Source organism: Hydra viridissima, unplaced genomic scaffold, assembly GCF_058129835.1.
Source record: "Hydra viridissima isolate aposymbiotic clone 2 unplaced genomic scaffold, HvirCarnegie_v1 scaffold_8, whole genome shotgun sequence".
In the NCBI taxonomy this organism is placed as follows: domain Eukaryota; kingdom Metazoa; phylum Cnidaria; class Hydrozoa; order Anthoathecata; family Hydridae; genus Hydra; species Hydra viridissima.
The window spans coordinates 1,967,424-1,982,497 of NW_028324307.1; the positions used below are offsets into that span (position 1 = coordinate 1,967,424).

Sequence of the window (15,074 nt, forward strand, 5' to 3'; positions counted from 1 at the left end):
AGGATATCCAGACACAATGGGAATTGTAGTTTGCAACAACTGGAGGACAAGGAGTTTGACATGTTATTTTTAGACCTTTAAAACAGTGATAAGCAATAGGGTATTTTGCTGCTTATCACTGAGAATCATATATCACCTCCCTTGCGCTCTCCTCTACCTTCCCTTAAACTATATAACTTCATGATCCCCTAACTCCCGACTTAAACAGTCTGGCACTGTGCTACATATTCTTAGTAGAAAGCTAGGTGTGCCACCACCAAGCACCAAAGAGTTGCTCCACAAACAGAAAGACTGTAAGTATTCAATTAACTTTGTTTCTCTGGAGAGAGAGAATATTAGAAAATTAGTGATTGAAGAAGCTGTTAAACAAAAAGAAGAACTTAATGAATGTCTCAAGGGACGCTTTGTGTTTCTTAACAGAGTGAACTATTTTGCAATCAATGTTTAATTCTTTTTTGAAAAAAATGAAGCAGTTACCAAGACATTGGCAGTAAAAGACGCCAAAACTAATCACACCAGCAAATTTCTCCAGGTCTCAGTAGAAAAGATTCTTAAAGAATATGAACTTAAAGAAGAACAAGTTCTTTTATGTTTGAAATATTGTCCAACTGACAATATTTCAAACATGATTTTGACAAATTCATAATGTTATTAGCGACTGCATAAGAGTTTATTGCATAACAAGAGTTCAGAAAAGTTGTTTGTTCAGAAATTGTTTTCTTATAAATATTGTTTAAAGCACTAAGTGGTTGGATTATTTGTATCATAGTGATGAAATAGCCAATGTTAACATTTTACTACAGTTATTTGTTGTTACGAACAAATAACTGTAGTAAAACAAACAACTATTTGTTGTTACAAATTGGTTACTTATGAATGAGTCGGAGTCGGCCCATGATAAAATCAAGGAGTCTGAGTCGGAATAGCAGCTTACCGACTCCACAGCCCTGGTTGATGGTACATGATGAACTAGGTTATTTTGGAAATGTAAAAGAATGTTTAGTGAGAATAGAGCACCATTATTCAACCATTTGTATCATTGTAGGTATGATTAAGATACACATTATGTAGGTTTTAAACTCCTCAATGATATCAATCTTTTTTTTTTTCTTTTTCTTTACTTAAGATGACATTTGTACTTGTCGGATGGTATTCAAATGCGTTTATAATCTGCTCCATGGTTCCAACAGAGGCAGTCTAGTTATCTTTGGTCTTTTGATTTTCAAATTTTGATTTGTTGTTTAATGCAATCACAGTATAAAGACCTTAATTTAACAAATTTGTCATAGCAATAAACTTTATTTTTAACGAGCCTTTTTTTTTTTTATCATTGTCACGCTCCCCCTCCCCTTCTTGGTTGTCGGCCGGGGGGAAAGAGCTTTAAGCACAGTAATGGAAACAGAACAGATAATTTTTACTACAGCTTTAAATATTTACACCATTTAAAAAAATATATATTGTTTTTACATAAGATTAATTCAGATCTATATAAGTCTAACAATAATTGTTTACTAACAACAGACCAGAACCACAAGGTGTCCCGCTAGGAAATCTTCAGTCATTTGTAGCATTAAAATTAATTGATCAAATAAAAAAAAGATAAAAATGGTAAATATCTTCCTTAGGTAGCAATTATCTTCAAAACAATCCTTGATTGATTTCTAATCCTTGCCTTGATAAACTTTTTTTTTTCTAAATTAAAAATTTTACTAAAAAATTTTCCTGGACGATTTGGCAAGTTAAGACTTGATAAATAAATCACAATATATTATTCCTGAACTCGGCCATATTTGAAAACTGCGGTCCTCATTTTTCTTGTCTTTGAACAAATTGCTTTTGGCATAGGTATTCGGAGTTCTGTCGAAAATAGCAAATTGATTTCTCTGAAGACGATCGTAGTAAGTTCTGTACTCAGCGTAAGTTGTGTCGCATCAGCTTTCGATTTTTTTTTTTTTGATCAAATGGCTGCGTACAGTTAATTACTGCTTTCTTTTTTTACTATTCAAGCCTTCGCCAATTTACAAACGAGACAATCAACCTCCATTATAGTTCGCTACCACTATATATTTATGTATGTATATTAAAAATAATTTTGTTAAATTTCCCTAAATTTTGGAGACTCTCACCGCTGACATTTTATCAAGCTTTAAAGCTACTTACACAGGGAACACCTAAAGATTAAGTAGTTGAATTATTAAAGGTACTTGTATTATATCACCGATTTCCGTATTTAATTGTTAGACGCTTTCTATCGGCAGCTATTTTTAAGCTCTCTCTCTGGTGAAGACTTCTCGCCATCGCAATAAAATTCTCCTTGCATAGAGTCGAGGGTTACATTGTCAACAAAGTTCTCACATAATTTGCGTTTTTTTTTTGATTTTTTAATGAGATCATCATTATCATCTGTTAAATTTAGTCGATCATTATCAGTTGAAAAGTTATCACAGTGTTCGACATTTCTTCTCTTTCTTCCTTCAATAAAACGATGTTCAGATTGGTGGTAAGAACTGTTCGCTCTCATCCAATTTAACTCAATGAGTTCCTTTTCCCAGAAACGGTATAAACTAGAAAGAAAATATTGGTGTAATAATAAAGAGAAATCAAAAACTTGTAAAGCAACTCATTCTGTAGTTCAACCTTGAGATAGAAACCACCATTTTTATAGTTTTTAACTGAGGAGGTCAAAACTGTAGCATACCCATACAGCAACAAACTAAATTTTAACGAAAATGTCACTTGTAACGTTATGTTTTTTTGTTTTTTTTTTAGTTTTATGAGTTTATTTATTCTTAATTATACATTTAATTATTCATAAACTATTTGATATCATTAATAATTCAATATTATTGTATTCTTTTTATTGTATTATCTTTGGTTTTAACTAATTTTATCTATCTGTTGCCTTTATATGTTAAAATATTTAGTAGCAACAATTATAAATTTCCAATCTCTTTTACATGGATAAGCCAACTTTACTAAAGAATAATTCATATATAACAGATTGTCTTGTAAACTAAATAATATCAATCAAAACATAAGATTGTCTTGTAAGCAAAAAATATAAACTCTGAAATAAGGTGAGTATTAAGTAAAAGACAATCAATTAAAACTCACAACTGTGGTTGACACTTCATTAATTCATTGATATATTCCTCTCTTTCAATATTGTGACCACGAGAATTATTAAACACTAAATCAAAGAAAGCAACCTTTAAAATTATGAAAAATTTTTTTTAAATATCTATTATCTACTTTATCTTTTTTTTCTTCTTTTTTTTTTTGAAAAACTAATTTCAAAAATGTTGCAAATCTTCAAAAAAAAAAAGATTAACGTTTTTACTTTGAATAGCTTTTGCCGGTTGATAACCAAGAGACTCTATAAGATATCTGCATACAACATACCCTGTTCTATTCACTCCGTGCGTACAATGTATCCCAACAAGTTCTAAGGGAAATAGAAATTATTTTACTGAAAGAAACTTTCATCATTTCATAGAAAATAAAATGCAGTCCTGGTAATAGCTTTTAATCTCAAAGTTATGAGACTGATTCTTCCATATCCTGGATTTAATCCCAGGATTTAAGTATTTTCAATTGATAAATTATAATAGTAAATTATTTTTAGAAATTATACATTTCATACCTAAATAAAATTGAAATAAGGAACTAAATTAATATTTCAGTGTAGTAAAGTAATTTGATGTACCAATCTTGCATAAAAATTAATTTTTCCCTTTTGCTGGAAATAACCTCTGAGAAAAAAAACTAGTTAATTTTAGAGTTGCCCAATTGATAATTAGATTATTTGGATGAAATTCTTTAAATTTTTAGATTTAATATACTAATAAATCTTTATAACTATTATGCAAAAACAAGTAAAATAATTTATACCAGCTTTTTATTTAATCTGGTATAAATTATTTTACTTGTTTTTGAAAAAAAAAAACAACTCACTTTTGCTATCTCGCCCATGCTGATATATGACATCATTAAGAATGCGTGAAAATCTAAAAAAAAGGTCAGTTCTCCCATGACATGCTTATTCTTATATTTATCTCATACTTCATGTTATCTATAGCTATTCTTCATTCATAAAGTCAAAAAGAAAACATACTGCTCAACAACAAAATTGTCAGGCACTTTGTGACCCTCACACTTGAGTTTTTCATACTGTATTTTCTGGTTACAAAAAAAATCCTAAAATAAAAACAGCCTGCTATCATTCAAATAATGAATAACTAAAATAACATTTTTTAAACAAAATTTGAAAGCAGACACAAAGTTTTAATACTTTACATTCTTAAGACTTTTACATACCCCATTATAGTATCGAAATGTATTAGTCAAATCAATGACAACTGCCAGATCAAACCCATTATCCCAGATCATATTACATAAATCATGTGGTGTAAATCTAAGCAAAAATGTATTTAAAAAAGCATTACTTTAGCTTTTTTGTTTGTTTGTTTACACAATTTTAAGTCGTTTAACTTAAAAGTTTATTTACAAATAAATAACCTACAGTTATTGTAATTATACTATTAAAATATCTAATGATTAATATTATTCCTAATAAACTCTGATACTCAGCAGCTTTTTTTGTATGACATCCATCATTCTAATTGTTTATTAAAAAAATACCTCATGTAGATAATTTCTAATGAATATTTCATTTCTCAAAAAAAATTTATTTGTAAAGACATACTCATTTTTATCCTGGACATCATCCAATGTGATTTTTTTTGAAGAATCATTATGCTAGAGTAAAATTAATTTAGAAGATTAATACAAAGGCTTAAAAACTTAGCAACTTTTACTTTTAATATATATATATATACAAAGTCTTTGAAGAATATTATAATTCTCTGCAGATTTCAAACATTCTTTATATAACAGAAATGGTTGCAATTGATAAATTTCTATAAAACAGATGCAAATAATACTTTATAAAAAAAAATCATGAAACAGTCATCAGCTGTAATAACCATGTGGTTACTGGGTTGCCACCTGTTTATAATATTTATAAAACAACATTTATGTAATACACAAATAAGAAATCACTTTACTGTTTAAGAAAACCTAAAAAAAAAAGTTTGACAAAACCTAAACAATTTTTATTAAAAAATGTTACATATTTAATTTCACATTTTAGCATAAAATTGTGTAACATTTAGCATTTTAATGTTAAATGTTAGCATTAATATTAAATGTTATACATTAATTTTACGCTAAAATGTGAAATTAAATGTCTAGCGTTTAACATTGAGTTAAATGTTACACATAACATTTATCATTGCAATAGAAATTATTGATTATCTCACAAACTTCTGGAATAAAAAAGATTTTAATTTCTGATATTTATTTAGAGTTGAGACCTAATGATAGTAAGTAGTATTAACTATTAAAACAAATTTATTAAATATATGGATGTGAAAAACTTTTTGAACAATTTCATAAGATTGTATTATACCTTTGATAAAGGTGTTTTAAAAGCTATAATTGGAACTCCCTCAATTGGTTTTCCAAATCTTGTGTACTCCAACCATCTTAAACAATATTATATTAATACTTTAATTAATATGAAATGTTGAAAGGTAAATGGGTTAGGAGGAAAGTAAAATATTGAAATTGATGAAGAATTTAATGAAAATACTTTAAGCTTTAAGTTATCATCAAAATTTATGTTCATAACATAAATACATATTGTATAGGTACAAACCAAGAGACATTAGGAAAATTTTTGATAATATTTTATGTTAGTTTTAACTAAAGTTTAGTTAATTTCAGCAATTGTTACTTTAGCAATTGTTTTGAACAGAACATTATAATCAAAATTACCACCAACTGAACATTATAATCAAAATTACCACCAACTACCACCAATTGACTTCCTAAGATATTATCATATCTTAGGAAGTCAATTGGTAGTATATTGCTGTTTTTAAAAACGCTGTGGTTTCAATATTATTGTATACTTCAATATTATTGTATATTTTAATATTATTGTATATTGTATACTAACCCATAGCTTGTAATTTCAAGATCTTTCCCATAATAATTATGGGAAAGATCTTGAAATTACAAGCTATGGGTTAGTCTTCCAATAGCTGTAAAACTGCATCCAGAATAATTTTTCAAAATTGAATTTAGAAAATAAAAAAAAGGTTAACTTGTAAACAGCAATACTTTTTTAGTTATCTTTATTAACTTTCGTGCGTCCGTGAGTTATAAAGCTGGATAGTTAAATTATCAAAAATTTTCCTTGATATTGTGGCAATGAGTTTCCTCTTGTGCATGTTGTGTGTAAAAACTTTACACCCAAATCTGCACAAGAAACAGACACATTTTAATAACTTTGTTGCACACCACTAATTACTTGCCTGTCTGGAATTCTGCCCATTCTATTTCACTATTTTATTTCAGTTAAAGCGTCACCTTGCTACGTTGTTTCATATACGTAGAACAAATTTTGCCGATACCGTTTATTAGGTCATTTTTTTATTGTTTGATTTTTGCCTATAATTTTTCTTTTTCTTTTTATGATTTCGCAGTTGTTTTAACATTGATAGTTTTGTAACTAGTTTTGTATTTAAAAAATCAGTTCTCAAGATACACGAAAGATTTTTTTCTTTTCTGAAAAATTGGCTGTTTGCTACTTTCCCATCCTGTTTGTTGTTCATATACTGTAATTTTGGCTAAACCTTTCGAACGTTCAGCAAACATCTGAAATGGAGGGTAAAACTTAGGCTTTATTACTAGCATACCAGCACAGACTTCCACCTCACCGCTTACCCGATTTAGCTTCATCATTATTTAAGGGAAAATAAAAGTAGGAAAAAAAGTCAATAAATGAAAAAATTTAACTACCACAAAGTATTTATTTGCAAACATTTTGCGCTTCCGGCAAAATTTACATGTTTTTGAAGACAACACGCTGTCTCACATTATCTCCCAAAAAAAGATAAAGAAATATGTAAATATTTATCAGCAATATAAGAAAAATGAGACAGACACAGATTAAAACAAGCAAATTCACTTTTACATTAAAAGTCCAATAAAGAAAACGTTGAAGTTCAGCATCAATAGAAGTTCAGCAAAAATTAATTATATAATTTTCTAGGCGTTAAAATAATAGTCAGTTCAATTTATTTCTTGTGAAATAATATTGAAAGTGGATGGAAAATGATCAGCTCTGGTTTCTTCACGAAATAACCACGTGAATTCTGAATTGGGCTTCCACGACAATGCATTGTACAAACACTTATATGTTGTCAATCTGAAAAAGATAATGATTGTAATGAAAATTGCACTAGTTTTCAAATAAATTTACTAAAATTCATTTAGAATAAAGAGATCTACAAATTAACTCATCTTTAGAAACATTTTACTCACATCATCTGCCTCTTCATCATCCTCATCACTACCATCTTGGAATTCAAATTCAATATCTCCATTTGCATCTTCATTGGAAACCATTGTTTCAATTTTAACTAGATAAGGACACAAAAATTGTACAAATGTATAAAAAAAATTACACCTCTTAAAGATAGTACAAGATTGACTAAATCATTAAGTCATTGATGAATTAAAAAATTTACCTGAATCAGGTAATTCTCCGTATGACTTCAAGTTTCTGGCCTCATCAGGAGTATATTTTAAAATAACATCTGCTTTTGTGTCCTAAATGATTAAAGTCTATCTTATATATTCTGTCTACTTAGAGATTTTTATGATTGTCAAACTAGATGACTTTATGTATTGATTTATTTCCATTTATAAAACCTGCTTAAGTTTTTTTTAGTTAGCAAATTTGAAAAGCTATTGATTCATAATTTTTTTTGATTAAGTTTCTTGTGTTATGCAACACTTTTGTGATACTGCTTCTATTAGTTTAAGAGAAACTTTTTGATATGATTAGGAACTTTTTTCAATTAAGCTTTAAATACGCTTAAAATATGTAAAAGTACAAAACAAAGGACCAGCATGTAAAAAAAGTCTGCTTTTGACAATAACACACTTAGTGATTAAAGAAACTAGAAAATATTGGTATAGTATGAATTGAACTGATATAAAAGTTTAAATGTTTTATTTTAGACTTCAAAATTAATTGCAAATTACTTTTTATACATTCAAACTAATAAGAATTATTTATAGAGAGATTATAATTTAAATTGAACAGTAAAACATTTTACAAACTTTAAGCAGTCTTTGTTGAAAATTTTTGAGGTTTATGAAGAAATGTGAGTGATGACAGTTTTTTTTGCGCCAATTAGAGTATACACACAAAAATTAGTAAACTATAATAAAAAACTTAATTATTAAAAACATTTAATATTATCTTTAATATCAAAAAAAGAGTATCTTCAATTAACTGAGATTTACACCACTAGTTGTTATGAATATAAACTTCATTCATGTTTTACTTTGATTTTTATTTTGATTTGTCATTACAAATATTTATGATTTTCTAGAACAGTAAATTCTTTAAAAAAGCTATATTGAGCACTTTTGATTTTTTACATTAAAAAGCATTTTAATTAAAACTATCATATTTTTGTTGTAAAGAAAAACAATCATGGACTATTCAATAGAGTCCAAAATTCTCACTGGTCTAGGATTACTTTGTCAATGAAAAAAGTTAAAACTTTAAATGCTTTAGTCTATAAGTACACATAAGGTGATAACTTAAAATAAATAATAGTAGGATAAGCAGAATAACAGAAAAAAAAAATTGAAAACTAAAAAATTAAAACTGTTAAAAAAATAGAACAGTTCTAAAATGATTAAAAAAAAAAAATTGAATAACTAAAAATTAAAAACTAAAAAAATTAAATCTATTAAAGAATATACAACTAAAAAGATAAAAAAAAAAATGCAAATTACTAACAACTTACTTGGTAGTCTCTAAGACCAAGTAATATAATATCACCAGCATTTATCCAAACTTTTTTTCTAAGCTTTCCTCTAATATGACATAATCTTTTTACTCCATCAAAACATAGTGCATCAAGTCTGCCATTTCCTAGCATCTTTATAACTTGTGCATACTCTTGTCCTTCCTCTTTGAAAACCAATTCACGCTTTTCTGTTTCATTTTCATTCTTTCCTCTTCTTCTGTTTTTACCTCCCTTTCCTGATTTAAAAAAATATATATATTTAATTAGAAGACAACTGAAGAATGAAAAACATTTTTTTTTTATATTAGATACATTTTTTTATTTTTAAACTTAATGCAGATACATTTATACCTATTTTTTAATTTAAGTTCCCTTGTTTAAATTCAGCTGCTTGTTAGTTTTCTTTGTTATGGAGCACTGACTGAATTATTAGCTAACCACTCTTAATTTTCAGGGTTTTTTTTGACAGATAATAGTTACCTAAAGCTATAGTATATATTTAACAGATACTTAATTCAATAGTGTATGATAAAGTATAACTAAGGTTAAATTTCCGAGCAAAAAAGTCCTTGAAGATGACCTATGGATGTATTTCCAATCCTGTATAACAGTTAATATAAATTAAAGACATGGTAGCTCAGCCAAACAATATTTTTTCAAGTCGTTTTTCAACCCAGACAAAAAAAAGGGAACTTATTCTATTACAGAATAATAAGCAAATCACCTTTTTCATTATCAACATCACTGTTATATTAAATTGCCATAAAAAAATAAAATGGTTGGCCTATATTTTAAGGTTAGATAAAAAAATATTATTTGATACTTCCTTACCATAGTTCTTTTAAATTGGAATAAGCCATTAATCATTTAAAATCTCTTTTATTTTAAATAACAAAGTCTTAATGAAGAAAGATTCTTACCCTTATTTTTAGGCATTTTTTAGCAGCCAATAGAAATATATGTAACACTTTATTCTGTATGTAAGTTTAATTTTGTTTTACCAAACCTTTTGGATTTGGTTTTTCACTAGTCACGACGTCGCTTTGATGCGCATGTCTAGATTTTTACAAGAACCAAAATGTAGCATGCAGTTTTACGGACAAATTTCAAGAGAAGAAGAAGGGGATTGGGGGAAGAGGAGAGCGAGTATGTATGGGTGATCATTGGTAAATATGTTTTTGTTTTAATTGAAAAATCACAAATATTTAGTCACAAGTAATCCTTCCAAAAATCATAAAGTATGGCAAGATATTTCATTTTATAAAAACAAATCTTGGAAGTTCTCCTTAGATAACAGTTTAGGATCGACTACAAAAATAAAGACGGTTTTTTACTTTTCTTACTTTTCTTCTTAAAAACTGATGAATGGTATTTTAAAAAAATACTTGATAAAAACTATGAACCTTTAATCCAATACAAAACTAAACATTTTCTCGCTTTTCTTTTAACCAAAAAACTATGGAAAATAATTTACCCTTTCCTTCATGATGGTCTATAAAATGATGAATTCAACATATTCCCCAAACATTTTTATATAGCTTAGGTAAAAACGGAGAGACCAAAAAATATCTAAAAACAGGAAAGTTCTAAAAATCGCTACATAGAAAACGAAAAAAGTTATCGCTAAAGATGATTTTTCGCGCAAAATTGGGGTCCTCGTCCAAACACTCCGAATCCCTGTTAGCAAACAAATGACGTTATCTATGGTCATTAAATTTGAGCTCCTGGGCCATTTGAATCTGAAATGGGTACACGCTCAAGTCTCGACGCAAAGTCAGTGAAAGGCTGAGTTCTTGTAGAACTTACAACGGAGAATTGACTCGGATATTTTTCTCGGCTGATCTGTCATTCCGTTGACGTACAGATGATAGCTGATTGTTTACCAAACCAGCTCTCTCAAATTTGGCCACCAAACATTGGGGAGTTGACCTAAAAGGGCAACCGCGACTGCCGATCTAATGATCTAAAGAACTAATGATCGTTTCTTTTGATTTAATTTCTCAATCTTGGAAGTAATAGGTGCTATAAATATTTGATTTAATTTTGTATTTCAATTCACTTACATAGTTCTATTACATAACAAGTATTTGAGAAAATGAACTAAGATAATCAGCTCGGTTTTTCTTTTGTCAAGCATTGATTTGGTTTTAAAACTTGTTATTGAAACTTAACAACTAGTTAAACTAGTTATAACTAGCTTTCGAAGTAATTATACAAAAATAAACACGAATTATATTGCTATTTTATTCCAATTCTTTATAGAATCGCTTAAAGCTGCTAAACTACAATCACAAATGGTAATCTGCTCCGATCTTGGCTCTATAAACCGTTCTTGATGTTCTCAAAAAATAAAGATTTCTAAAATTCCATATTTTAAAACCAACTACTTTCATTGAAAAAGTCTCAAATTTAAAGGTGCAATTTTCACAAAAAAATATTTACGGAAACTCGAGCAACATTACAATCAATGATAAAAGTAACACCAGGAAAAAAGAAAAAAATGGTAGCCAGAACTATGAAGAATTTGATCAAGTTTATCAAAAGTAAGATTTGGAAAAATAATACAAGTTCGAACTTTTAAAAGGTCAAAATAATGTTTATAAATGTGAGAAAAATCTCAATTTAATATAATTTAGCATAAGTAGTTTCTTATTGGCTTTAATTTGCATGTTACATCATGTTCGATTGACACGCTAGTAAGAGCATTCAGTCAATTCTGATTCACGAAATTGAAATACATTAGATAGGATCCACTCATGGAAATTGTTCCATGAGTGGATCCTATCTAATGTATTTCAGAATCATTTGTGTTTTTATTTTTCACAATCACTACTAAAAACGTCTGAAATGAAGATCTAAAACTGCACAAAGTTGTCCTAGAATTGCACATGATATTTGATTAATCATATTTTGACACCAACTTTTATTTTTGCAACATTAGTATTCAGCATGATTGTGCCAACACTTTGATGTCTTTAATGACGCTATCATTAACCTGGTAGCACTGTCATACTAAATCGTTTTGTCATTTTTTGTCAATTTTTGTCATTCAATTGTTTTAATCGTTTCTGTCATTTTGAATCTTTAACCAAGATATTTTTGAACAACTTTAAAATTTAGCTGATTATGGGATGCAAAATTGTTGCTGCTGTTATTGTTACTATTGCTGTTATAATTGTTGTTTTTGTTGCTGTTGTTTTTGTTGCCATTGTTTTTATTGCTGTTGTTGTTGTTGTTTCCTTATATTGCTTTACTCTTCTTCTGTTAAACTTAAAAACTACTGTACTTTTCATTCATAAAAAATCATCTTGTATACCCCAATATCGAACAGGCAAGCACTCACAATACATTTAGATACTCGACGACAAGATTACTCCAATCTTTTACTACTTTCCCCATTACTGCATAAGTTATTCTACATTTTAATGACTATTATTACAATCATGCCTTGAAAAATCAGAGTAACACAAGACGATAGTACGGCAATACGATAGTACGGACAATACGGCAATACAATAGAACAATACGATAGTACGGCAATAATACGATAGTACATCAATAATACGATAATACAGCAGTAGTGAACACTCAAACCTTCATTGTTATGCATTGAAAACAGTTTTATGGAAAACAAAGACTGGATGACTTTATATAGGAAATTGCGTTTAACAAATGTCCTAAAGTGTATGCAATCCATTAGCATAATTATTATTATTGTTATATATTGTGTAACAAAAAATTATTTCTACAATAAAATTATATAGTAATAGGATGTATGTAAATAATTATTAAATAAGAATAAAATATAAATCAACTTGTTAGTTACACAGACCAACGATGAAAATACTTTACCTAATTCATGTGGTAACTTATTAACTCTATAGTTATAACTTATGTGTTGTTTGTTGTCCTGATTCCGAAAATGCTAGTTAAAAAATCGTATCACCCACCAATTTTTTATATTTTAATATATCAAAATAATAATAGTAGTAATAATAACAAAAATTTTTTATTTAAAATGTGAAAAAAATATTTTTAATCAATCAAATGTTATTAGGTTGGCAATAAATTCTAATAATACTAGGTCGACAGTAAAATTAATTGTTATTTGCTCGGTTGTTCTGATAAATGGCACAGCTGTTTGTTTTCTTCCAGTTGATGCATCATCTGATCGCAGCGTTTAACCAATGTGCTTTTAGTTCAAACTCTAAGTTTTGCTAATCATGGTTGTAAAAACTCTCCTAACATATTTTGTTATATGTGTGGTTAAAAAGCATCAATGGAACATTACTGACTGTTTAAAAAAATTGTTCTTTGCATATTTTGGTGTAGAGCCGACCCATTTGGGCCAGTTGGTCTAAGTGGACTTCCAGAACCACCTGGAAAAAAATTTGTAGCTGGACCTGCTGCTGGCGGTTAAGTTGCAGCTACATCTGAGCAATATTAGAGCCATCCTCAAACTTCATAAAAAAGCTCCACAAGATCGCATTTCTAGCTAGCTTGTGGCATGTTTAGCAGTCATCAGAAAAGTTTTTCCTACTGAAATTTGTAAACTGAACATTTTTGACAGGAGATTTATTTTTCCTGTCTTCAAAAGTTGAAAATCCAAAAGGTAATGTTCTTTCCAAAAAAATCGTAAAAATTAATTATATAACAGTTTAAATTATTAAACTGCTAATTTTGTTCTATTTACTAGTTTTTACTAGTTTTTAAAACAAATTCAGCAGTAATTAATTAATGGCAGCAATAGTTTTACTAGTAATAAGAACTAATTACTTCTAGAAAGTCTATAACCATATTTAAAGGTACTTGGAGTCTAGTAATAACTGATTAACACTCATGGTTCTAAAAACGTTTCATTGAAGTCAGAAAGTTTGATTAAAAAATTAACAAGTTATGAAAGACTCACAAGAATAAAAGGAAGAAAGTTCGTAAAAATTCGGAAAGTTCCGCTATAGCTTGTTAAACCTCGCTAAAACTTTGGAAAAATCATGAGTTTGTTAAGTTCGTTGAAGTTCCTTAAAAATGCTCATTTGCTAAAACTCGAGCTATAACTTAACAATTTTTTGATCCTATGATTCGCGATCAAAGTTCAAAATTTAGCCGACACATTTTAAACGATTTTATCGTAATTGCTTGTTTGCTATTCTCGTAAAACTTGTGGTCGTTTGAAGCAAACGCATACCCTTAGATATTAAGGAAAAGTTACAAAAATCTTAGCATAATTTTACAGAAAATTAACTATACAGCTCACGATTGGATGTCATGTGGAGATTTAAAAGTTGATGGATGAAGATTTTTGTTGAGTCTGATATTCGTGAAATGATGTTCAACTCCAGCTTCGATGAGTACAAAGAAAAAAGAGCCTTCGATATTATCTTTAAAAGTTGAAAAAGTTCACTTCTTGCACAACCATCTCGACTTTTTTTCAAAAACTTTAGTGATGTGAGTGAAGAGCGCGGGCAGCAATTAATCAAGACATAGCAGGGATGGTAGAATCTCAGCATGATAGTTGATTTCTGTTAGTTACTGTTCACAGAGAATAACAAAATACATCACATCGGAGTAAAAGCTATTTAAAAAACTTACAGAGAAAAGTATTAGAAAATATTAAACCATTAGCAACTAAAATATTAATTTTGAAGTAATTTAGAAATTTGTAACCTACACAGCAAAAAACATAACGCAAAAATAACGGTTACATAACGGTAAACGAAAATTTTGGCGTTATGTTTACCGTTATGTTAAGTTGAAATAGTGTTGAAAGTGTTATAATGCGTAAATGGTGCTTAAATCATTAGTATAGTAATATATATTTGCAAAGCGTTGTTTAACCGTTATGTTAAACAGATTATTTTATCAGTAAAAAATAGCGCGAGTTTAAAGAATCTTTGTAATTTTTGTTTATAAGGTCTTTACTGTTTTAGTTTTCTTATTTTATTTTCTCAAGGTAGTTACCTCTTAGCATTTAAACGACATTTGGGTTGTTAATGATTAATATTATATATTTATTTATATTATTAATATTATTTAATAATATTGATAATCATAATAATAATAATAATAACAATATATGTATGTATGTATGTATGTATGTATGTATGTATGTATGTATGTATGTATGTATGTATGTATGTATGTATGTATGTATGTATGTATGTATGTATGTATGTATGT

General features: G+C 28.3%; 2 protein-coding genes across 3 annotated transcripts; both read right to left on the bottom strand.

Moving 5' to 3' along the window:
- Positions 1-1,411: 1,411 nt before the first annotated feature.
- On the bottom strand, positions 1,412-6,477 carry LOC149884477 (RNA/RNP complex-1-interacting phosphatase homolog). 2 transcript variants are annotated; one of them, XM_090096216.1, is made up of 9 exons: positions 6,381-6,477; positions 5,471-5,546; positions 4,706-4,758; positions 4,318-4,414; positions 4,115-4,197; positions 3,955-4,007; positions 3,341-3,445; positions 3,115-3,190; positions 1,412-2,564 (listed from the first exon to the last, which is right to left on the bottom strand). In XM_090096216.1, exons 1-9 carry the CDS (start codon positions 6,398-6,400, stop codon positions 2,249-2,251), a joined length of 879 nt encoding a protein of 292 aa, XP_089952342.1. In that variant the 5' UTR covers positions 6,401-6,477; the 3' UTR covers positions 1,412-2,248. The 2 variants fall into 2 exon arrangements, with proteins under 2 accessions (XP_089952342.1, XP_089952343.1); XM_090096217.1 differs by lacking the exon at positions 5,471-5,546 and having other exon boundaries at positions 6,381-6,464.
- A 373-nt stretch (positions 6,478-6,850) lies between these two features.
- Positions 6,851-9,962, bottom strand: LOC145187016 (eukaryotic translation initiation factor 1A, Y-chromosomal-like). Its single transcript, XM_080063320.2, has 5 exons — positions 9,818-9,962; positions 8,895-9,133; positions 7,599-7,680; positions 7,393-7,490; positions 6,851-7,276 (listed from the first exon to the last, which is right to left on the bottom strand). The coding sequence occupies exons 1-5, from the start codon at positions 9,831-9,833 to the stop codon at positions 7,262-7,264; spliced, it is 450 nt and encodes a 149-aa protein (XP_079919446.1). The 5' UTR covers positions 9,834-9,962; the 3' UTR covers positions 6,851-7,261.
- Positions 9,963-15,074: the final 5,112 nt, after the last annotated feature.